This window comes from Meles meles, chromosome 1, assembly GCF_922984935.1.
Source record: "Meles meles chromosome 1, mMelMel3.1 paternal haplotype, whole genome shotgun sequence".
Taxonomy (NCBI): domain Eukaryota; kingdom Metazoa; phylum Chordata; class Mammalia; order Carnivora; family Mustelidae; genus Meles; species Meles meles.
In genome coordinates this window covers 213,001,732-213,026,043 of record NC_060066.1, presented here as the reverse complement: position 1 = coordinate 213,026,043, position 24,312 = coordinate 213,001,732, and the positions used below count along the sequence as shown (strand labels likewise).

At 57.5% G+C, this 24,312-nt stretch overlaps 1 protein-coding gene across 5 annotated transcripts in view; it reads right to left on the bottom strand.

The window, feature by feature from the left end:
• ACOT7 (acyl-CoA thioesterase 7) overlaps nucleotides 1–24,312 on the bottom strand; it is a 98,809-nt gene that overhangs the window by 57,337 nt on the left and 17,160 nt on the right. For 3 of the 5 annotated variants that reach the window (XM_046010894.1, XM_046010896.1, XM_046010890.1), the window contains exons 2-3: nucleotides 6,765–6,882; nucleotides 557–713 (exon numbers count right to left, since the gene is read on the bottom strand). In XM_046010894.1, coding sequence (XP_045866850.1) covers nucleotides 557–713; nucleotides 6,765–6,882 — 275 coding nt within the window. Of the gene's footprint in view, nucleotides 1–556; nucleotides 714–6,764; nucleotides 6,883–14,291; nucleotides 14,327–14,733; nucleotides 14,763–24,312 lie in introns of those variants that run through there. The other 2 variants (XM_046010905.1, XM_046010899.1) reach the window with 2 other exon arrangements.

The following is a 24,312-nucleotide window of genomic DNA, read 5'->3' as shown; positions in this document are numbered from 1 at the left end:
TGCAGAGCCCAGTGGGAGGATGAAAAGGGGTTTCCATGGTTACCACTGGGAGAAAGAGAATATTCAGATCAAACCAGAGTCAAAGGTTCGCAGAGGGAGCTTCAGCCTAAGCCTGGAATTCAGGGCCCCAGTGCAGGGAAAAGGGCCGGACAGCGACCCACTCCCCAGCCCCCACGCCACCAGTGGCCCCCATCCAGGGAATAGCAAGGAGGGTGGGGGGTGGGAGACAGCAGGGGGCCGAAGGGCGGCTTGTGCCCTCCCAGCCCACTGCCACCCCTCTGCCCCTGAGGAGCTGGTCATAGGGCCTCCTCCCCCGGAAGGCAGGAGGGGAAGGGGCCGCGCACGGGAGCCCAAGTCCCACTCGGGGAGCTCGCTTGGTACCCTGTACTCACTCATTGTCTCACTCATTGCCTAACCCGTCCCTGTCTGCAGAACAAGGATGGCAGGAGTGTCTGCTGGAGCTGGGAACAGAGGGACTGTCACTCACAGAGGGCGTCAGGGCCAGGCCCGTCAGCGGGACCCAGAGCTGGCTTGGTGAGACACATGCGGAAGTTACCTGTGAGGATGTTTTCCGACATCACGTGGACCTGGACCTCCACGGAGTGCTTGGAGGTGTAGGTGATCTCCGCGCTGACGTGCGCCACCTCGCCAATGCACATGGGGGACAGGAAGTCGGTGCGCTCGACGCGGGCCAGAGCAGCCACACAGCGCTCCTGCGGAGACCAGAGACAGGTGAGCCCCAGCCCTGGCCGTGCTCCTCGAAAGCGGCCCTTCTCCCCCCGCCATGAAAGTAGCGCCATTTCTCGACATCACACATTCCTAATTGCAAAACCGCGGGACACACAGCAAGGCCTCACGGGACACCCTAAAGCAATCGCCGGCGGATTCTCTGAGCACTGAGGGTAGGGAGTGGCTTCTTTTTTCTAATTTTTCTACAAAAGACGTGAATCACTTCTGTAATGAAAAGTAAAGCGAGACATACTCATCATGGAAAATTTGGGAAGTGCACAGAGAAGTAGACCGAGGAGGGAAAATCACTCCTCCCCTCGGAAGAGAACCAGCTTTCTATTTCGGGACCTTCCTTCCCAGGCTCTTCTCCCCAAGAACGGGCTCTCCCTGGTTCCTCTGCGGTTACTTAGGCGCATGCGGTCGTGCAAACATCAACAGATGTGTCCACAACCTGCTTCTCCCTCCACTCGAAACAAGGAAACATAACCTGCCTGCGTTACAAACGGTGCTTTGCAATCAGTGTTCCTTTGTTTAACTGTTATTTATCCTTCAAATAGTGCAGGACTCAAAACTCAAAGGAAGAAAAGGGTACAGGGTACCAGGTGTGTGTTTGTCACTGGTCCCCAGCCACCCAGGACCCCCTTGGTAAGGGACCGACGTGGCCACGGAGTACACCGACATCTGGAGGGCCGTCTGGAGGGCACAGGACAGTCTACGCGGGGGCTTGTTCTCCGCTGAACCTGACCTCCTCCTTCTTCTGCACGGCCGTTTCCACCACGGACGTCATTGTCGCTTTCCACAACGGACACACCCTCCGTTGCAAAAGCGTGTTTAATGGCCAAATAGAATGGAATATTCCATTATCGCAGTCTTGGGTCCAGCTGGGTCCATTTGCTTCTTACTATAAGCAACCCTGTGATGGGTGTCCTTTCACGTAAATCATTTTCAGTACTGGGGGCTGTTTCCCAGACTGAAGGGACACTTTGGTGTATGTTCTCGAAAGTACTTCTCAACAGGGGACCTCAGACCCTCACTGCCAAACAGAGCAGTTGGCCCATCTACCGCTTTCTCCTGGAAACCAGCCCTCTTCTCCAGGAGGCCGGGGGCAGGTGCGTGAGGCTCTCCGGCTGCCCCGTGCTGGGTGGGGAGCAGGGGTGGGAGCCTGTCCATCCGGCCCTGCCCGCTCTGGTATTCGCCTTCCCAGTGAGTCCTCACAACCCCCCTCATCCAAGGGTTGGCGACACTGAGCTTGTAGTAATGGTCACTCTGAGCCCCGGTAGAACCCCCTGCGGTTACCTGTGCAGGAGCCCACCTGCCGCCTCATGGACACGCCAATGCCCTGGGGCCCCTACCGGACCTGCTTCTCTGAGGGGACAGTCAGGGGACTTGCACCTTCACCCCTCTTGGGTGAGTCAGGAACATGGGGTGGGGGTTCCTCCAGTTTCTGTTCCTATAAACGTGCCAGAGCCAGGTCTCAGCAAGCAAGGGACCAGAGAGGCTGGGAAAGGTTCCAGGGCTAGGCTGCGGCTTCTCTAATCTGCACCGGCTCCCCCTGCCCCCACGACCTGCCCCCTAATCTGCCCTTGCTTCCCCCCCACCACGGTTTGCCCCCTAAGTCACACGGACACTAAAACAAAGTGCAACCCTACGTAGACTTCTGTGGCTACAGCGCCACCCACCGGCAGAAAGCGGGAAAGCACGTGCTGAGCGCAGCAGGACAGGAACCGAGGCCCCACTTCTGGGCCCTTGGGGGAATTACGCAAGCGCTGTTAGCCGGAAACAGAGTGGAACCAGGTGTCTTCACTGGAGAGTGGCTAAATTTTGGTATGGCTACACTCACACATGGGTACCATACGTGCGTGTGTGCGTGAGTGCGTGTGTGTGAATAATTTTTAAGGGGAATGCAGCTTAGTCTTGGAGAGATCCGAGTTCCCTCTTAGTGTCCTTTCTGCGAGGAGGAGATGACAAAATGCCTGCATGCCGAGATGAAGGAGGTGAACGGTGTGGGCAGGTGACCCAGCGTGAGGCGACTGCTGACCCTCGGACACTCCATCAGGGGGAGGGTCATCGGCTTCTGGGCCGCAGCTGAGTGTGGGTACACCAGGGGACCGGAGGCCGGTCAGGAGGTCAGGAGGGAGCTGCTGGCATGGAGCCAGGCACTGGGCCCTGTGCGGCATGCAGGGCAGCGAGTCGGAGCCCCTGCCCTCAGTCTGGGTTCGGACGGGGGGACAGACGAGAAACAAGCGAACAGGACACGGCCACGTGGTGGCAGGTGCTCTGACAGGGCCGTGTGGGAAGCGCTGGGGCTGGGGCGGCCTCTGAGCTGCGGCGTGCGTGGAAAAGTGGAGGCAGGTATGGACCGTGTGCACCCTCTCCAGCAGAGGGGAGAGCGGGAGGGACTGCGCAGGGCTGAGGCGGGGGGAGGCGAGCACAGCAGGAGGTGTGAGCTAAGGGGTCCCACAAGCCCAGTGTCCACAAGCAGGCCCCGAGAGGCCAGGACTCTGCGGGCAGGGCAGGGACCCCGAGCAGACCGGCTGACTTTCTAGTCCCCGCACTTCAGAGTGGCGTGACCTCTGAGCAGCTGGCGTTGCTGTTCCCTTCCGTGACCCGGAACGCGGACACGGCGACCCAGGAGGAGCCAGAGCTGCTCTCCACACTGTCCCAGGGAAAGCTGTCACACAGCCCTGCCACAGGAAGCCCTCGGGCCTGGCACGGGACGCCGGGCAGAGGCCTCACCCCTGCTCTTCTGGGTTGGAAGCCGCTTGTTCGGAGTCTTCGGCTGGCTTCCAAAGGAGAGAAGGAACATCTACAGGGCAGCCGCTCCAGAGACCTTTGCACGCGGGGCAGCCTAAGAGAGATGGGTGGGCTGCCTGGGGGCTCTCCACCAGACCAGGGTGCAGACAGCACGGACCCGGACCCAGGGCAGAGGCAACTTGACCATGAGCCGCTGTCCAAGGGCTCAGCAGGGCACTGGGCCCGCCTCAGGCATTCCGTAAGGAGCAGATGTGACCCAAAGATTCAAAACAGGAGCCAACAAACACCTGCATGCAGGAGGAGGGACTCCAGGCTGAGCACGCCTCTGGCTGCCTGTGTCTCTGACACAGTCCCGGGCCTCCCTGCTTCTGGGGCTTAAAGCAGGGGCAGCCCCCACCCCGGGAGCGCTCTCCCGAGTCTACCCCAGGAAGGGCCCTCTGCCATGCTCCCAGAGGTGACCAGTATCACAGTGCTCGCTGGGCTCCGGAGCAGCCACGGGCCACGGAGTCAGGACAGCGGCTTCAGGAGCAGAGTGAGAAGGAACAGTGCAGGGCTCTGGGCTCAGCTCCCGGCTCTGCCACTCGCTAGTGGGGCCAGCGGGCTGCTGCCAGGATCCAAGGGGGTGACCCCCGGAGAAAGGGGTGAGCGGCCCCTCTCACAGACACGTGGGCATCAAATGTGAGAGCGAGTGGGTCCAGAAGGTTCCCTCTCACTACGATGACTGTTTGGGCTGCATCTGCCCTACTCCCACACAGGCCGCCTTCAGCAGATACCACCAGAGAGAGGGCTACTCTGTGGGACCTTCAGGAAGCCGTGTAACTTCTCCAGGCCCCTGTGCCTCGCCTACAAAGTGGGGTTAAGACGACAGTGGGGAAGATTCCAGAGAGAAAAGGCCAAGCACACAGTGTGGTCGCTGGTGCACCCAAAGTTCCTACTCAATGCTCCACAGGACGGCAATTCCACACACGCCCTTCCGGCAGTGAGCAGATCGCCAGCGCGGGTCCACCGAACTCCAGGCCTCTACCCAGATGCTGAGCATCCCGCAGGGACCTGAAAGACAAAAGTCCTTCCCTTTGTGGGGTTTACACTCTCATGGCGGTAGAGGGGGTGGGCAGACCAAAGATCAATGAGCAAAGCGCACAGTGTCCAGGAGCAACAGTGCTGTGGAGAACAGCTGGGAGCAAGGAGGGAGCTGGTCATCGGGAAAGGCCTCTGTGGAGGTCATATGTATCAGACTGGAACCAGGTGAGGGGGAGTCATGCAGATTCTGGGGGAAGAGCAGCTCAGGCAGAGGGAAAAGGCAGTGCAAAGGCCCTGGGGTAGGAACACCAGCCAGTCACATAGAAGCAAGAAAGCCAGTGTGGCCCAAGGGAGTGTAAAGGGGAAGGCCCAGGAGATGAGGTCTGGGAGCCGGACGGTGCTCAGATCCGGAACTACCTAGCAGGTGGAGCCAACAGGACTGTTTGCCGGTGCCCGCAACAGAAGGGGAAGAATGGGGTGACTGAAGGTCCCAATTTTCAGTGCGGGTAACCAGATGCCACAGAGGTCATGTACAGAGGAGACGGAGTCTGGGAGCAGCAGCCTGGGGACAGGTCCAGGGTGTCTTTTGGGGCCTATCAAGGTCAAGGGGCCAGTTCAGCATCCAGACGGTGCCAACCAAGAGGTCCCAGCTGACAACAGAACCCTGGGGTCACATGATGTACTAAAGACATAAAGCGGATGAGACCTGCAGGGGAGCAGGGTGGGGGCTTAAGGGGGTGGGGGTGCCCCTGCCTGACCCAGAGCCCCAGCGAGGCCCTCAGAGGCCAGCATTGGCCCCCATGCCAGGGTCTAACCACTTGGAGCTGCCTGGGACTCACACGCCCTCCCGAGCCTGGAACTTCTACACCCCCATCCTGGGCCCACCAGTCCAGAGACACCGCCAAGCCAACACATCAAAGCGATCCCTCTTGTACCCCCAGGCTCCCTCCGGGGATGGGATGGGGAGGAGCAGGAGCTCAAAGCTCAGGTTCGAGGCCTGGATTCACGGCCCAGACCTACCCCTGCTTCCCCCACGGCCTCGGGCAAGTATGCAGACTCTCTGTACCTCCACTCCCTCCCCCGTGCAACCGGGGGTAACAGGGGAGAGGATTATATGAGCAGAACCACTTCAGAGCTTTGTAAAATGCTAAGCGCTCACTACCCAGCAGCGGTTACGTGGGTCCTCACCACGCAACCCCCCAACTCTCTCACTCCCCCATCCTAACGTTCTCCTTCCTGGGTCCAGCCTCTCCCACCAGGACCCTCACTGTCTCAGCAGGCCGCCAGGCGCTGAGTCCTCACGTAGGCCCTGCCCCACAGCTGCCACCAGAGGGCGCACTCTGAACACGGCCTGGTTTGTCGCGCAACTCCAAGGGCACCTGAACAAATCCCGACTCCTAGCTGGGCGGGTGAGCCCCTCCCTCGCAGTGTGCTGATGTCCCCCTCGCCCATGTCCACCCATTACAATGATCACTCTGGCTTGGTTCCCACACCTGCGCGCCCGCACACCTGTGCAGCGCTCTCTCTCCTTCCCCCCTCCAGCCGGCGTGCATTCCTCCCCTCGCGGTGGTAGGTGGCTGGCCCGGGCCCAGGGAGACGCAGGACACCGGGACACAGAAGCCAGTGGTGCTGCATCTCAACTGGCCCCCAGGTGGCAGTGTGGCGCAAGACAGACCCCCCTCCCCTGAGCAAAGGTGCTGGGCCGCCTCCAGAGGAAAGGTCAGGTCCCTCGGCCCTTGAGGCAGGGCAGGAGAAGATGGGCCAAATGCCCCCCCGCTGCCCAAGGTGCAAAAGCAGAAAGCTGGCCCTCCTCCCGGGCGCTCTGGCCGGGCTTTGGTGGGCTTCCCCAGCAAGAGTGCCAGTGCTTGCCCAGGCCCCTCCCCGTCCCTGGGGGTGTCGAAGGGGCAGGGGAGGGCTCAGGCCCAGGGCAGCTGAGCTGGGAGGGGGGCATTCTAGAAACCAAGACTCTTCTGGATGGAGGGGGAGGAACTTAAATGCAGCTCTCAGCCGGCTCCCCGCTTACTCTCTGGCTGCCCCCATCTCTCCTTGACGAATCCCCAAACCAGCACCATTCCAACGGGTCTCCTCCAGGGTTCCAGAAGCTCCCAAGGCCCAGGGACGAAGGAGGGGAGAAGCCCATGCAAACTCTTGTCCCGACCCGCGAGTGATTCGATGTCGCACACAGAAGGGCGTCGGACCTCCTGGGCCTAGAATCTTCAGGTGATCCCAAGCGGGCTGGGTGACAGCTTGCAGACGCTTACCCCGTTCTGGCTGTTACAGTGTCGGGTGCTGATGATGGCTCCTGCCTCCTCAATCATCTTCAGGATGGTCCCACCGTGGACGTTGCCAGCCACATTGGCGTCATCCGGCCGCATGATCCTGGATGGAGGAGAGAGAAGCAGCGGGATGAGGCCATTGGGAAGAGTGTCACGCATGAATAGCAACAGCCAGAGGCCGTCCCGAGAGACCAAAGCCTCCTGAAGAAGGAAAAGGAACTTTCTGGGGGAGTTTGGTCAGAGTGGGTCGCTGCTCTGACAGCCCCAGACAAGGGGCTGCAGGATCCTGTCTCCATGGGAGGGAGGGAGGCAGGCAGAGCAGGACTATGTCCCCCAGGCCGAAGGCACCGAGCCAGGAAGGGGTGAGAGCAGGGGCCTTTGGCAAAGGCAGCAAAGCCACAGCATGGCTGTCGGGGTTCCCAGCACACCTGCCCCTCATGGCTCGCAGGCTCCCCAGCCACCTACAGGCCTGAATGAGCACCAGGACATAGGCTGTGACCCCGTGGAAAGCCACCGTCGGAGACCCGGAGGGGGAAACACACTCAGCCTCGACTGCTCTGAGAAGTGGAAACAGGCCACAGCTCTGAGACTCCTGTCAGCAGGGGAACATCCGTCACCACCTGCCCCTGGCCTGCTGAGCTCTTAGGGGCGCCTGAGGGGGGCTGGGTCCCCGGGATCGAAAGCTGGGAGCCCTCCAGGGTTGGGGGGAACTGAAATGCCACCTCAGTGGCCCAAAGAGGAAAAATGTTCACACGCTGCTGTCGGCAGCCAGTGGTGGGGAAACTCCAAGAAATCTCTGGAATCCCAAGAAGCCAGCTTGGTGCTCCTACAGTGGGCAACCCCGGTCCAGCTGGCACTTTCCCAAACCACGGTGGGGCTAATGAAATCTGCCTTCACCAGCCTCACGGCTGGAGACAGAGGATCCGCAGAGCACAGGCCACAGTCCCAGCATGCTCGCCAACCGCCGGGACTCCCCCAGCGCAGCCCCCCGGACCAGCACCCTCCACTCGGGCCCAGAGAGCTCCGCCACCCTCTGGGGCTATGACCTCCTGACAGCCCCGCTCAGCGGCTCAGTGTAGCCAATCAGACCCAAGATCATTCCTGGCTCCCGCTCTTACTAGACCTGGGTGCGCTGGGCAGCAGACCAAACTCACTCCTCCACTTCCTTGTCTTTAAAATAGGCGTAATAATGGAGCCAGTGCCCTTGGCCATGGGAGGACAGGATCACACAGATAATGCAGCTAACAGGCCCAGCCACGGTGCCTGGCACGTGGCCAATACAACGCAAGCTCATCGGCAGTACCCCGCCCTCTAAGTGCACGTTTACCCAACCGACCGCAAGAGTCTGGAAGCTCCAAGACAGAGCTGGCAGGTGTTACTTTCTCAGCAAATGAGCATGGACATCTGGGGTAAGTGACAGCAGACCGCGGGAGAGCTGCCTATGAGAACCGAGAACCACTCCGGTCATGGGGCTGCTCCGCCCTGCCTCACTGGCTCGGGGCAACAGTCACGGGAACCTGAAGAGAGGCCAGGGGAACCCCAGAGAACCGGAAAGAAGCTTCACTTGGCTTCTCAAACGTTCACTTAAAAATATTTCTTGAGTCCACTCAACCTGCATAAAGACTTGAACGTAAGCCTGGTAACCATGAAACTCCCAGCAGAAAACACAGGCTTACGGTAAGCTCCTTGACCATCAGTCTTGACGATGGTTTTTTGGATCTGACTCCAAGAGCAAAGGCAACAAAAGCAAAAATAAACAAATGGGACTTTACCAAAGTAAAAAGCTTCTGCAGAGCAAAGTAAACCATCAGCACAATGAAAACACAGGGGCGCCTGGGTGGCTCAGTCAGTTAGGCCGCTGCCTTCAGCTAAGGTCATGACCCAGGGTCCTGGGATCAAGTCCCGTATCGGGCTTCCTGCTCAGTGAGGAGCCTGCTTCTCCCTCTCCTTGTGCTCTTTCCTGCTTGTGCTCTCTCTGTCAAACAAATAAAATCCTAAAAAATAAAAAAATGAAAAGGCAACCTACCAAATGGGAGAAAATTTCCACAAATCATGTATCTGAGAAGTGGTTAATTCCCAAACACGTATAAAGAGTTCACACAGCTCAACAGTGAAAAAAAATCTGATTTTAAAATGGGCAAAGAGGGGGCACTTGGGTAGCTCAGTTGGGTAAGCGTCTGCCTTCGGCTCAGGTCGTGATCTCGGGCTCATGGGACTGAGTCGCACGGCGGCAGGGAGCCTGCTTCTCCCTCTCTTCCCAGCTCATACTGTCACTTTCTCTGTCTTCCTCAAATTAATAAGTAAAGTCTTTATTAAATAAAGAAATAAATAACAGGGACAGAGTGGGGTGCTTGGTTGGCTCAGTCGGTGGAACATCCGACTCCTGATCCCAGGTCTTGAGTTCAAACCCATGTTAAAACTACTTAAAAAAATTTTTTTTAAACAAAACGGGCAAAGAAACTGACTGGACATTTTTCTAAAGAAGAGAGAGGTGGCCAACAGGTACACGGAAACATGTTTCACACCACTCATCACTGTGGAAATGAAATGAAAACCTTGGTGAGCTATCCCCTCACACCTGTTAGAACAGCTATTATCAAAACGATAAAAGAGATTGGGTGTTGGCAAGGCTGTAGAGAGGAAGGGATCCTCATGCACTGTTGCTGGGGATGCACACTGGTTTAGCCACCATGGAGAACAGCATGGAGGTTCCAAAAAAATGAAAGCCCAAACCACGACATGATCCAGCCATTCCCCTTCTGTGCATTTGCCCAGAGGAAACGTAAGATGCCGCAGTGGTATTTGGAGACTCCTGGGCGCTCATCAATGGCTGAGGGGATAAAGCTCAAAAAAGGAGGGAATCCGGTCATTCCTGACAGCGCGGATGGACCCTGAGAGCATCGTGCTGAGTGGAAGAAGTCGGAGACGGGAAGACCACACCACCCGATCTCACGTGTGGACTCCAAATCCGAGAGAGAACAGACCGCTGGCTGCCTGGGGCCAGGCAGGGGGGCGGCAGGGTGAATAGGGCAGAAGGTGCAAACTCCCACCACACTTTCACCCCCAGGAAAACTCTGCAGCCGTGTCAGGCGAGAGGTCAACGGTCGGAGGAGTGAGCCTTCTGCTACACGCGCCAAACCACCTCCCTGCACACCTAAAACTGACACCAGGTCAGCGCCAACGACATCACGATAAAGCTGGAAAAATAAAATAGTAAAAAAATTTTTTAAATATTTTCAAGTTTTAGGGGCGCCTGGGTGGCTCAGTGTTAAGGTTAAGCATCTGCCTTCGACTCAGGTCATGATCTCAGGGTGCTGGGATTGAGCCCCGCATCGGGATCTCTGCTCAGCGGGGAGCCTGCCTCCCCCATTCTCTCTGTCTGCCTCTCTGCCTACTTGTGGTCTCTGTCTGTCAAATAAATAAATAAAATCTTTAAAAATACATATGTATACATTTTCAAGTTTTAAAATTTCGGGCTTAAAAATAAAATAGAAATTCAAGTTTATACTAAGGGTTTTTTTTTTTAATTAATTTATTTATTTAATTGACAGAGAGAGATCACAAGTAGGCAGAGAGGCAGGCAGGGAGAGAGGGGGAAGCAGGCTCCCTGCGGAGCAGAGAGCCCGATGCGGGGCTCGATCCCAGGACCCTGGGATCATGACCTGAGCCGAAGGCAGCGGCCTAATCCACTGAGCCACCCAGGCGCCCCTAAGGGGTTTTTTTGTTTGTTTTTTAAGTCTGAGTGAAGATACAGCCAATTTAAATAACCAAACTAGGGGCACCTGGGTGACTCAGTCAAGGTTAAACAAGTAGGCTTCAGCTCAGGTCATGATCCCGGGGCTCCCTGCGGGGCAGAGCCTGCTTCTCCCTCTGCCTGCCAATGCGCCTGCTTGTGCTCTCCCCCATCCTCTGACAAATAAATAAAAAACAAAACTGCTGTTATCAGCCTCTTTCCTTTGTATCTGTTTTCAACTTAGTAAAGGACAGATGGTCATTTCTGCCCAGAGGCTGGTCGTCCTGGGGCTGCAAGGGGCCAGGGGGCTGGCCAGGAAGGGCAGAGCCCCTGGGTTCTAGAGCATCAGGGAAACCTGAGTCCAGCCTTTCCTAGAAACAAAAGAGCCTGCCTCGGTGTTTCCCGCCTCGGGCCTCACTTGGCCTGTGGAACTGTGCCCCCCACGGGTGGCCCACAGCAATGCGGCGTGGTCTGGGAGGAGGGCAGACTCGGGGCCACAGGGCAGACGAGGAAGTGCTCACATCCGGAAGTGCTCACATCCGGCGGGGCACTGAGGAAGAGACTGATAAGGAGGCAGCCTTTGAGATAGTGCCTGGGGCCATCGTGGGACACTCAAGGGTCCCCAGAAACCCCACATCATCCACACCGGCTGCCCCCAGGAGCCCCCAACAACCCCCTGGGAATAAATGCCAGAACTCCAGACCACACATCGTTGGACATGAGGGCTCACTGGGACACTTGCCATCCCCACACCCAGGCCCTGCATAAATAGAGTCTTAATTCCCCAGGCCAGCTGGCCACTCAGGCAGCCCCGAGCCTCTGTCCACGGGACCTGCAGAGGCAGGGAGACCAGAGCCCGGCTCCCCACTCCCCTCGGCCTCAAATGGCTCAGGAGCTGCTGGGCAGGGCTGTCCTGAAACACCGGTCACTCCCTGGGGACCTTCCCACCCACCTCGCTTCCCTAGAGTCCTGCGCCGCTGGCCTGGTCCTCTCCAGGCAGGCAGGTATCTGTGGGGTGAGGGCAGCCAGGAGAACATATGGTCCCTCGTTCAAGCTTTTGTTTTCTCATTTTTAATGAAGATGTGGATGTGAAAAGTGCTTCGTTTTCCTCTTCAGGAGAAAAGCAAGCCCAGAGAAGCAGGCACAAAGCCAAGGGAGGCTTCTACGCCTGCCTCTCACCTCCTGCCTAACTGGCCACTTAGCCCGCGGCCTCAAGGGTCACCAGCTTAAGCAGGATGGTAGTTCTCGATCACCTGCTCAGACCCGCCAGGGCCCCTTCCATCCATGCAAGCAAGATTTAAACCCCCTAGTGAGGGGTTTAAGCCCGCAGCGATCTGGAACTTCTCCTGCCTTGTCTCCCCATCATCCTGCCAAACCAGGGCTATCTGCCCAGGCGCCCCCGGGCCTTCCCACTGCCCTACCTATACCCACCTGTCCCAGCAACACCTGACCTAGCTTCTGTGAGGAAAGCGGATGCATCTATGAATTGGGGGAGCATAGGTGGACACAGCCTCCTGGAGGGCGGCCCGGCATTTTCTGTCGACACTCCAGCTGGGCTGGCGTGCTCCGATCCAGAGCTCCGCTCATCCGAGCTCGTCCTACGGACGTCGCCAAACATGATTAAACTCGTTCCCCCTGAGTTCCATGTACCTGGCCTCACAGCAGACACCTTGAGGACAGGCCCTGTCCCCCTATTGCTTGGCCCCGCACAGAGCTTTTATACTGGGTTGAACTGTGTCCCCCAAAAGATATGCCCACGCTGTAGCTCCCGGAACCTGTGAACGGGACCTTCTCCAGAAATGAGTCTTTGCAGGCGTGATCAGGTTCGGTGAGGTCATCAGGGGCACTCCAATCCAAAGCGACAGTGTCTTTTTGAAAAGAGTGAAATGTGGACACACCAGGGAGGAGGCAGAGACCAGAGTGACGCGTCTACAGGCCAAGAAACGCAAGGGTGCCAGGAACCACCTGAAGCTGGAGGAGGCGAGGAAGGATCCTCCCCCAGGGCCCTCAGGGGAAGCGAGTCCCTGCGGATGCCAGGATTCAGGGCCTGTGACCTCCAGGCTGTAAGAACAGACATTTCTGTTGTTTTAAACTACCCAGTTTGTGGTCACTGGCTATGGCAGCCACGGGACACTCGCACTCAGGGGGGCTGTGCTCCACCCACAGAAGACCACAACGAGGGACAGGTGAGCCCCACGGGACCTGCGGCGGTGGCTACAGCCGGAGCCTGACACTCAGCTCCTGCGTCCTGAGCCTAGCCAGCCCAGGTCAGGCCCCAGCACAGGGGCTGGCCACTCCCCCCACCTCCACAGCCCCCAGCACTCTCTGATTCTGACACCACAGCGTCCCTGCTAAAATACAACACTGCAGGGGCGCCTGGGTGGCTCAGTCGGTTAGGCGTCGGCCTTCGGCTCAGGTCATGATCTCGGGGTCCTGGGATCGAGTCCTGCATGGGGCTCCCTGCTCAGTGGAGAGTCTGTTTCTCTCTCTCCCTCTGCCCCTCCCCCTGCTCCTGCTCTCTCTCTCAAATGAATAACATCTTTAAAAAAATGAAATAAAATACAACATTGCAGCGTGAGTTCCATGGGAAGTGGGGAGGGAGGTGGTTTCCTCAATCCCACGGGGAAAGCTGAAATAGCTCTCTGAGGTAGAAGGTAGTAAGCAGCACAACGCACAGCCAGACTCCGGGGACGGATAAAGTCCTCTCGGGTTTTCCACCTGTCCCAAAGACCGGCAGAACCATCACGCCCCCAGCTGTGGTCCAGGTGGGGGCCTGCAGGGCGGCCAGTGCCAAGGTCACTGCAGAGACTGTGCCAAAGGTCCCCGGGCCTGTCCCTGTGGGGCAGCGGCATGTGTCCCGAGCAGGGACAACCCCAGGGGGCATCTGCCCTGACCTAACCCGCAGCAGTAGCTGCCGAGCTGCGAGCTTCGAGCTCCGTGCAGGGAGCCAAGGACGAGCAGGTGCAGTCGCTCCTGGCCGGACAGGAGCTGGGAGGCCGACCGCAGGGTGTACACATGCCAGGAGGACCATGTGGGCTGGGGGATAGGACCGGTTCGACCAGGCAGCCCGGACCATGGCCCACGTGAACACCCCACCTTTCTACAGGAGACCCCACCAATCAGAAGCCCAAGTGACCCTGCTTCTCCTCTCCAACCTGCTGCCCAAGAAGGTTCCAGCAAGGTGCCTTCAACCCCAGAGCCCCCACCACAGCCCCTAGAAGAGGCAGGGATGGAGAAACGGCTGGGCCAGGAGAAAAGTCCCTGGGACTCTTCCAGGCCCCAGAGCAGGAGTGGGAGGCACCGATCTCACCCAAAGGCCCAGACTCACACTTCGGCCAGGACCGGGAAAATGAACTGCCCAGCACCCATGGATCCCAAGACCCCAGAGCACCGTGCGGCTGGGCAGGCAGGAAGCGAGCAGCGCCCCACGCAACCACAGTCCCTGCCGGCAAGAGAGAGGGAGAACCGGAAGCAGCACAGCGCAGAGAGGAGAAGCGGCTGCCAACCCGGGCCGTGCTTCCCCGCCCTCAGGCTGCCGTCCTGCCGAGGGGGCGACGTGGGGGCCGGACCTCCTGTCCCAGCTTCAGCCCCACCTGACGTCCGGAGCAGCAGACCAGGAGCAGGCACAGCTGTTCTTGGCCACAGGGAGGCAGCCAGCCCCCACACTGGACGCGGGGGGCGCATCCCCTCTACCACCTGACCCCTTCAAAGTGCCCCCAGACAGACCATCTGCGACAGCAGCCCCGCACGAGGAGCGGGGAGCAGGAGACCGATGGTACCTGCTCAGCTGGGAAGCCATGCCCGCCGGGGCTCGTCCTGGGTCCCGAGAGAAGCCCGGGGCTAGTGGCAGCCAAGTCGCCCACCCTCCCGCTCCAAAAGCACCGTCCCAAGTCCCCGCCACCAGGCTGCCCAATCTAACCAGGAAGAGGTCGCCTCACCAATCCGAGGAGTCTACCAAAAGCCGGGGTCATAGAAACCTCGCTTTGTAAATAAAGACGGGGAGGAGAGCACATCTCCGAGCCCTTCCGCTGCTGTGCGTGGGACCGACAAGTCACACAGAGATGGCCATCTCTGAGAAGCCTCTGCGGGGCCCGAGACGGGGCAAACGCCCACCCAGGGTCCCGGGAAAGGCTGGGCTCTGGGCCCGGAGCCACCGCACGCCTTCTGAGCTTCCCCAGATGCACACAGGGGAGCAGGGTCCCAGGCCAGAGTGAGACTCACAGCGAGGGTCGCATCAGGGGCAGAGCCCAGCATCCTGCCCAGAGGGGCTGGCATCCGACGCCTGTCCCCAGGCTACCTCCCAGGGCTCTAGGGGCCGGGTGAGCCTCTGGGAGGGAAGTGGGGAGAGGAAGCAGCCAGCTCAGCAGCCCCCGCTTTCCCGTGGCCGCCACCGCACAGACCTGCCTCCTCCCCTCTCGGGGGCCAGGCGGCCAGGGGAAGACCTTCCGTCCCCCAGGGGGCCTGCCCTTCTCCCCGCCCAGTGGGTGCTGGGAAGAAGGAAGACAAGCCATCAGAGTGGCCGAGGAGCTGGTGTGATGTTGGCAGCCCCGGGAGAGGAGGCTGGGTGTGTAAGTCCTGTCCCCGCGTCCCAGGGCCACCCCCACATGGGGCTGCCGTGATGGCGGCTGTGAATGAATGAACCGGCCTGCAAGCCCCGTGAGGGACCCTTCCTGGACTGTCCACCCGGCGTGGCTCCTGGGCACGGGTCCACCTCGCCAGGGGGCACCTCCAGCAGGTACCGTGCTCTAGAGGTAAACTTGGGCCAGAGCCCCAGGGGGGTTAAGGCCAACTCAGCCCACGGCCGCTCTCACCAGCAGAGCCCTGGCGTGCCCCTGGCCGCCTCACTAAAACACGGCCGACCTGCTCCTGAAGGCACAGCTACCATTGTCCCACGGCCTCTCACCTTCGTGTGAAAAGAAACAGGCGAAATTCCAGACTGACCGGCAGCACAGCGGCGCGCTCCACAGGGAGGCCGGCCGGGGCAGGACAGGGTTCAGATGGGCCCACGGACCACACCTGAAATGTCTACCTGGAAGGGGAGTCAGGGCAGAGTCTGGGCGGAAAACCTTCCCCAAAGCCTTCCCCTACCCTCACAGCCCGATGGGGGCCCTGGCAGGACGGCGGACCTCCTTCGGCCCCTCAGCTGTCTGAGACGCGGCTTCCTCCTGAGTAGAAATGACCCCATTTGCCGGCAGCCCCGAGGACTACTCCTATAGGGCAGGGACTGGGGCCATCCTGCTCCTTGCGATGTCCCCAGCACCTGGCACCACGCGGGACACAACGCAAAGCGCCATGAACAGGTGTCAGATCAAAGAGCGATCCAGTCCCTGAGAGACACAGGTGGACAGAGCCTCCACCCCACCCACGCGAGGTCCCCTCTGGTCAGCTGGGTGCTCAGGCCCTGTGTGCACCCAGCCAACGGCCTGCCCCTCCCCCTGCCTTCCCTGCGCAGAGAAGCCTGGCCACATTCTCCTTCCCTAGGAAAGGCCAAGAGAGCTGTCCCCACAGGCCACCACAGTGGGCCGTGTTCTGGGTCCGGTCAAGCCCATTTATCACCCACGGGTCAGAGAAAAGGCCCCCAAGGCCACGGGTGTCCACTCCAGCCAGGGGGCATCCCAGAGCCCAGTGTCCAGACACCCCACCATCACGACCAGGGCCCCCTCCGGCCCCACCCCCACGCCAGCCATCCCACCGTTGTCTTACAACCTGGCCTTCCCCCTGAGACAGGCCTCGCCAGCTCCCTTCCTCAACACTTTCAGGGACGCGCCCCTCCAAAGCCCGAGCATGGTCTCTGCATGTCCCTTCCAGAGCCCCGGCCAGATGGGACCCAGAGGGGGGCCTTGGCCCGCACGCTGTGCCCTTTGGACTCAGCCACATTCCTCTGGGCAGGCATCGCTGCCTCCCTAAGCAACGCTGGCTTCTCTCTCCGTCCTGGTCTCAACCCTGGGTGTGCCGGGCACACGGCCTACCCCAGGTGAGGGGCCGCCACCTCACCACTCCCAACACTGTGTGCCCGTGACCTCCTCAGACCCCTTAAAATCACAGGGAATTGGAGTCGAAAAAGATGCTGGAAATGACTCGCTTCGAGCCCCAGCTTCTACCCGCGGGGAAAGCAGGCCCGTGGAGGCAAGGAGGGCGGCCCCGTGTCACGCACACCGGAGGCGCCATCGGGCACCTTTGTGGGGGACTCCCGGGAGGCGCTGGGCCGGGGGAAGACGCAGCCTCCCACACACCGCAAAGACCTGCCGTCCTTCCCAGAAAAACACCGCCTGGCTGATGGGGTGACGACTCACAGACGGACAAGAGGCCACAACCTGCCCCAGCAGTTCCTTCCTGATTTTGGAAAGATCATGAAAATGCTCCGAGACCGGCTTCAAGGGAAGCCGTCCTTGCCAGAGCGCACAGGGGATGCCCCGTGCACCTAGAGGGAAGCGTTGACTCATGCCACGGAGTCCAGACCCAAATGAGGCTCTCTCCCCATTTTCGTCGTTAGAAGGAAGAATGTGTCAGATCCGGAATGATCCATGGAGTGCCAGGCAGGCCCAATGACTGAACACCTGCGTACATGGACACACCCTGAACCAGGAGAACTAAGACTTAGAAAACCCAAACAAAGCCCACAGGGAAGTGCAATGAGGGAACCCTGCAGGAGACAACCCCAGGGACAGACCCGTAGGTCGTCCCACAGCTCCAGCGGAGCAGCGGCCCCATCGCCTCCACCGGCCGCACAGCCACGCCGACTCTCCACGGTGTGGGCTCGTCCGTCGTCAGCCTTCTGAGCAAATCACTGTGAGACAACCAGGAAACCAAGTGAAATGACCAGGAGGTGGTTTCCGAATTAACCAGATGCCTGGAAAGTTTCCCGGCAAGATGATCCGAACGGCTAAAAGACAGGGAACAGGGGCGCCTGGGTGGCTCAGTGGGTTAAGCCGCTGCCTTCGGCTCAGGTCATGATCTCAGGGTCCTGGGATCGAGTCCCGCATCGGGCTCTCTGCTCGGCAGCGAGCCTGCTTCCCTCTCTCTCTCTCTGCCTGCCTCTCTGTCTGCTTGTGATCTCTCTCTGTCAAATAAATAAATAAAATCTTTAAAAAAATAAAAAATAAAAAAAAAAATAAAAGACAGGGAACAGCACAGGGAACAGCCCAGGAGCCCCTCACGCAGGAACCGGCAAGTCGAACGCCCTCCGTGCGGAAGAATCCCCAAAACATGATGCCGAGGGCAAGTAGCCGTCCCAAAAGGCACGGTTCCATGGACACGAAACGTCCAAGCAGGCCGATCCAGAGACGGAAAGCAGACTGACTGACGGCTGCCAGGGCCCAGGGGTGGGGGGGGTGGTGAATGGGGAGCGACAGCTAAAGACCACCGTGCTTCCTTCGGGGGTGAAGACAATGTTCTGGACTTAAACCACGGTGGCGGCCGCCCAAGCCTGTGCATACACGGGAGGACACCGAGCAGCACTCGAGTGAACGGGATGCGAGCTACGACCTTACAGAGCTGTCACCACGACACCTGCTACAGGCCGCTGGGGGGACACAGGCCCACCCCATCCCCCCGCCTCCAAACACTCGGCCCAGGAGAGAGCTCCCAGACTTGGGCCCAAAGAACACCACGCACAGCTGGACAGGGCGGCGGCTTCAGGGCTTCTGAGACCCACAGGCCACCAGCTCCACGCACGAGCAAGGCTGCGCTTCTCTGAGACGTCGGTGGCAGCCGTTTTCTTCAGCTTTCAAGGCATCTGTAAGCTGGAAAAGTTCAAGAGCCTCCATGGACCAGAGCCCAGGAGAAAGGCAGGACTTGAGAGAGACACACAGCTCCAGACTCAAAGGTGAATCAGTCTCACTGATGAGAGGGCGCTCAGAATAGAGAACTGGAGGAAACTCCCGTGGCCTTCTTAGAATCAAAGGCCACTGACCTCCCAAAGAAGCTCCCGCTCTGGTACCAGAGGAGGGGGGAAGGACAGAGACTCCCGTCCAGACCACAGAAAGAAGTCCCAAGGCTTTATAGTGACAAGACAAATGACCCGATTTTTTCAGAAGCAAAAGGCTTTTTTACAAACACCACCAAACGGAATCCGTGGGTGTAAAATTCACACATGAAAATATGCTTAACAGCATTAGACATCAGGAAAGAACAAATTAAAATCACAAGGAGACCCTGTCGTGCTCAGAATGGGTAAAATTTAGAAGACTGGTCGTAGCAGGTGTCGGGGAGGGTGTGGAGAGGTGGAAAGTCCCACCGTGGCACCCTACTTTGGAAAAGAGGTCAGCTGTTTCTTCAGATTTACTTCTTTGAGAGAGAGAACACAAGCAGGGAGGAGCAGACGGAGAGGGAGAAAGGGAATCTCCAGCAGGCTCCACACCCGGCACAGAGCCCAACATGGGGCTCGACCTCACGACCCTGAGATGATGACCTGAGCCAAAACCGAGAGTCGGATGCCTACCCGACCAAGACGCCCAGGCGCCCCATGGTCAACAGTTTCTTAAACAGTATTTGCTCTTAAGACCAAGAAAAGCAAGTCCCCATAAAGACTTGTCGATGAATGTTCGTGGGGGTGTTCCTCATCACAGCCCCAAACTGACGATGTCAGAAATGCCTGTCCCCAGGGGAATGGGCGGACAGGCTGCAGTCCGCCAGCACGCTGGACCGTAGGCTGCAGTAACAAGAAACGGGCCACCCCTCCAGGCAAGTGCAAGGCACGATCTCCAAGTGACCGTGCGGAAGGCAGGGCCCTGGCCCAAACAGAGCTCATCCTGTGTGGTTCCGTTTCTACAGAATTCTAGAAAAACGCACACCGATCTCTAATGACAGGATGTCGGTAAGGCAGGGGGAGCTCCTAATGTGATGGACGTGGTCGTTGCCTTGACCACGGTGATGGTTTGCCAGGGGCGTAGAGGCAACAGAATTCACCAGATTATTCCGTGTGCTGCCATTGTAGTCGAATCTCACAGTTGAAGTAAACAGACGTTTCTCCCACCCTACCCCCGCTGCTGCCTTGTGCAGAACCACGTTGGCGGCAAACACCTTGGGTAGCCGCTGACCCTGGGAGAGTTCACGGAGCTCAGCCCGTTTCTCTGAGAGGGGGCGGCAACTGCACCCAAGGCCCCCCACGAGCTGCCCAGTCCCTGTGCTGGGAGCAGAGTGCCCCCCGCCTCTCACACCAGCTCTGTGCTCACAGCCCCCAGAAGAGGTAGTAAGAAGGAAGGCTGCACAAAGAGTCCGAACCACCCGGCACAATCCGGTTCCACCCGGGCACGGATCAAAGCCCTTTTCACACCCAGGGGACTGGCAGCAAAGCCTGCGGGGGGCAGACGAGCAGGAACCGGTACTTCTCCAGAATAACCGAGAGCATAGCCAGCTGCCAGTGTGGACACCCCGAGTCTCACTCCCCTGAATGTTAAGGAGGCTGCCCCCGAGAGACAGTCAATGGCAGTGGCTCTGGGGAGAGTGGGACTCGACAGACTGCCACGGTGAGAGGGGAGTGATCCTCTCAGCCTCTACAGGCAAAGCCCCGCCCAACACACTGGCCATCAAACAGCCCATCCGACAGGGCACAACCCATAGGCCACACTGGCAGGGCCCCAAGAGGCAGTAAGGAAATGCCCACGGCAGGTAGGCCTAGGAGACACGGGTCTGGGGTCTAGTCCTGGTTCTGCCACACCTGCCACTGCCCCTCAGTCAGCCTCCACACATCCAAGGTGAGTTCTTCCCCTGTAACATGGAGGTCAGGGCAGAGCTGAGAGCTCCCAGAAGCTGGGACGCTTCACCTTGTCTCCCAGGCCCCCTTGCCCAAGAAGAAGGCCTGGCAGAAGGAGCTCCTGCCCCTGGCCAGTTGAAGGACCCGACCAAGACACAGTTCAGAGAATAAAGAGACAGGACACCACCTGGGTGGCTCAGTGGGTTCAGCATCTGCCTTTGGCTCAGGTCGTGATCTCAGGGTCCTGGGATCAAGTCCCGCATCAGGCTCTCTGCTCAGCGGGGGGCCTGCTTCCTCCTCTCTCTCTGCCTGCCTCTCTGCCTACTTGTGATCTCTGTCTGTCAAATAAATAAATAAAATCTTTAAAAAAAAAAAAAGAAAGAAAGAAAGATATATTGCGCTCATAGATGTGAAGAATTAATATTGTTAAAATGTCTACACTACCCAAAGCAACCAACAGGTACAAAGCAATCTGTCAAAATACCATTTTTCACAGCACTAGAAGAAATAATCCGAAAATTTGTATGGAGCCACAAAAGACCCCAAGTAGCCAAAGTGATCTTGAGAGAGAAGAGCAAACCTGAAGGGATCACACTCCCAGATTTCAAGACCCTCTACAAAGCTACAGTAACCACAACAGTACGGTACTGGCACAAAAACAGACACATGGATCACTGGAACAGAACAGAGAGCCCAGAAGTAACTCCATGCGTCTACGGCCAACTAATGCATGACAGAGAGAAGGATACAACAGGGAAAAGACAATCTCTTTAATAAATGGTGTTGGGAAGACTGGACAGCCACATATGAAAGAATGAAACTGGACCACTTTCTTATACTACACACAAAAATAATCAAAATGGAGTAAAGAACGAAAAGTAAGGCCTTGAGCCATAAATATTCTAAAAGAGGGCGCCTGGGTGGCTCAGTGGGTTAAGCATCTGCCTTCGGCTCAGGTCATGATCTTAGGGTCCTGGGATCGAGTCCCGAATTGGGCTCTCTGCTCAGCAGGGAGCCTGCTTCTCACTCCCTCTCTGCTCCCCCTGCTTGAGCTCTCTTACTTGCTTTGTCAAATAAATAAATAAAAATAAAATCTTAAAAAGAAAAATTCTAAAAGAAAACAGAGGCAGTAAATTCTTAGATATCAGTCTTAGCAGTGTATTTTTGGATCTGTCTCCTTGGGGAAGGGCAACAAAAACAAAATAAACAATTAGGACATCAAACTAAAAACTTCTGCAGTCAAGGAAACGAGTCACAAAACAAAAAGGCAACCTACTGAACGGGAAAAGGTATTTGAAAATGACTTGGGGCTAATATCCAAAAGATATAAAGAACTCATAAAACTCAAGACCAAGAAAATTTTTTAAAAAACTGATTACAAAATGGACAGAAAAACCTGAATAAACATTCTTCCAAAGAAGACATAGAGTGGGCAGCAGACTCATAAAAAGACGCTCACCATCACTCAGCATCCAGGAAATGCAAGTCAAAAACCATGAGAAATCGTCTCCCATCCGTGGGAATGGCTAGTACCAAAAGATGAAAAACCAGCCTGGGAAGGTTGTAGAGAAAAGGGAACCCTCGTGAACATTGGTAGAAATGTAAATTGCTGAAGCTGCTACGGAAACATTATGGAGGTTCCTCAAAAAGTTTCAAAGTAGAAATACCACACAATGGGCGCCTGGGTGGTTCAGTCGGTTAAGCGTCAGCCTTCAGCTCAGGCGGTGATTGCAGGGTCCTGCTTCTCCCTCTACCTGCCCCTTGCTCTCTCTCCCTTTCTCTCTCTGGCAAATAAACAAATAAAATCTTAGGAAGGAAGGAGGGAGGGAGGGAGGGAGAGAAGGAAGGAGGGAAGGAATACCACACAATCTAGCGATTCCACTTCTGGGTATTTACCAGAAGAAAATGAAAACACTAATTCAAAGAGATATGTGCACCATGATGTTCAATTCAGCATTTTTTACAACAGCCAAGATTCAGAAGCAAGTGTTCGTCGACAGAGGAAAGGATAAAGATGTGTTACACACCCCCCATACACACACACACAAAGGAATATTACTCAGCCATTAATAAAGAGGAAAAAGTCTTGCCATTTGTGAGATGGGTGGACCTGGATAGAGGGTATCATGCTAAGTGAAATAAATCAAAGACAAATACTGTGTTTTACTTTTATGTGGATCTAAAGAACCAAACCAAACCAAACAGAACAGACTGGCAAATACAGAGAACTAAGTAGTGGGGGGGGACAGGTAAGGGGAGGAGGAGGTACAAACGTCCATTTATAAACGAAGCCAGTCACAGGGACGTAAAGTACAGCACAGGGGATACAGCCAAAACATCGTGATGACTGCAGGCGACAGATGGCATCTACACTTCCGGCGAGCACTGCCTGTTGCACGTCAATGTCAGATCACTTGCCGCACACCGGAAACTACCCTAATACTCTGCATCCACTATACCTCAATTAAAAGGAAGAGTATTAGCAACAGGTTGCAGATGCCATGGGTTAATCAGGCAACTTTGGGCTGGCTTGTGGGTGTCCCCACCTCTCAGGTCCTGATGTTTATCAGGCACACGACATGACGGGGCACGGGAGAGTGTCAGCCTGTCATTCAGGGAGACTGAGTATCAACCCAACAGGATCTGGTTTCCTGAGACACTGCCGGGCTCCAGTAAGCCTTTCAGCCGTTAAAGCTCTGGATTCCAAAGGCACACCTGAGTACAGCCAAGAAGCACAGACCAAGCGTGGCGTTTAGGGAAAATGACGGCCACCCGCCCTCGCTCACCATGATCAGTTACAAGGCGGAAGTTCCCACCTGCCAAGGGCCCAGAGGGTCATGAAATATTTAGGCGGCTCGAGAAGAGACTGGAATTGGAAGCCCGGGGACTTTCAACCGGTGGAGAGCGGGGCCAGGGACCGTGTCCAGCATGCCCCCTGCAGACGGCTGGGGTGTGCCAAGGGAGGCCAGGACACAGGCTGAGGAATCAGAAAACACCTCTGAAGCATTCCCCAGCACCCCATTCCCTGAGTGGCCGCACAGTATGTACACCAGGAGCCCTTCTCAGACCCACCAGACAGATCTTGTGGGGGCGGGTGCTTTAGCTAGGGCTTCTCCCTTTCCCAGGGTGAGCAACACCCTGGCCTTTGTGCCATGAGCCACACACTTTCTCTGAGGCTCAGAGAACCTCTCAGTCTTGTGCTGAGTTTGGGAGGAGACAAATCCTGCCTTTGACTTTTAATCCTACCCATTCATAAACCAAAGTCGGGGCACCAGGCTGCGTCTGGGCGGCTGGCGGATCAGAGCTCTCCCCATCGCCTCCCTTGAGCAGGCGATGAGACACACCGACTCGGTGTCGAAAGACCTGAGTTCCAGTGTCCACTGCGCTGACTGCAGGCAGGTCACTCCTGCCCTCAGTTTCCCCACCTGTAAAACAGGGAGCCCCTCTGCCCCCCGGGGCTGAGAGCTGAGTGGGCATGAAGGGTGCAGATGAGAGCCAGGGCAGTGGCTCAGACTGCGGGGGCGGCTCCCCTCTGTCCGCTGTGAGGAGGCTCTGCCCCACATCCAGAGAGTGGGAAAACTAGTTGTACAGAAGCAATTCTTTCTCCCTGTACTTCTCCTCCCAGTGCAAACACGACCTCCCCCATTTGGATTAAAATTCTGATTTCCGGGGCACCTGATGCCCGGTTAAACGTTCTTGCAGGGCCGTGGGGCACATTCAAGGCCACGACTACTACAGACACCCTCCCGCCTTGCAGGGTTTTAAGCACACTTACGATGGCCCGTCATGCCCGCTGGGCCTGGCTATGCAAGTCCGAGCCTCGTGGAACACGTGTAAGGGCACCGAGGGGTTCTGGCAGTCTGGCATGGCCGTGGACGGTTTCCAGTGGGGACCTGCCCCATGGGAGGCCTGCACAACCAGCCTGCCACCTGCCCTGGGATGTGGGGACAGCACACCGCTGGGGGGACAGCACACCACCACGGGGGCAGGAGGGTGGGGAGGTAGGAAGGGCGGAAAGACCAGAAGAGGGCCTGCTGGTGTTCTGGGAGGTGAAGCGGGAAACAGATGCAGAAACAGAGGCCCGGCCCACTGCTGAAATGACACCA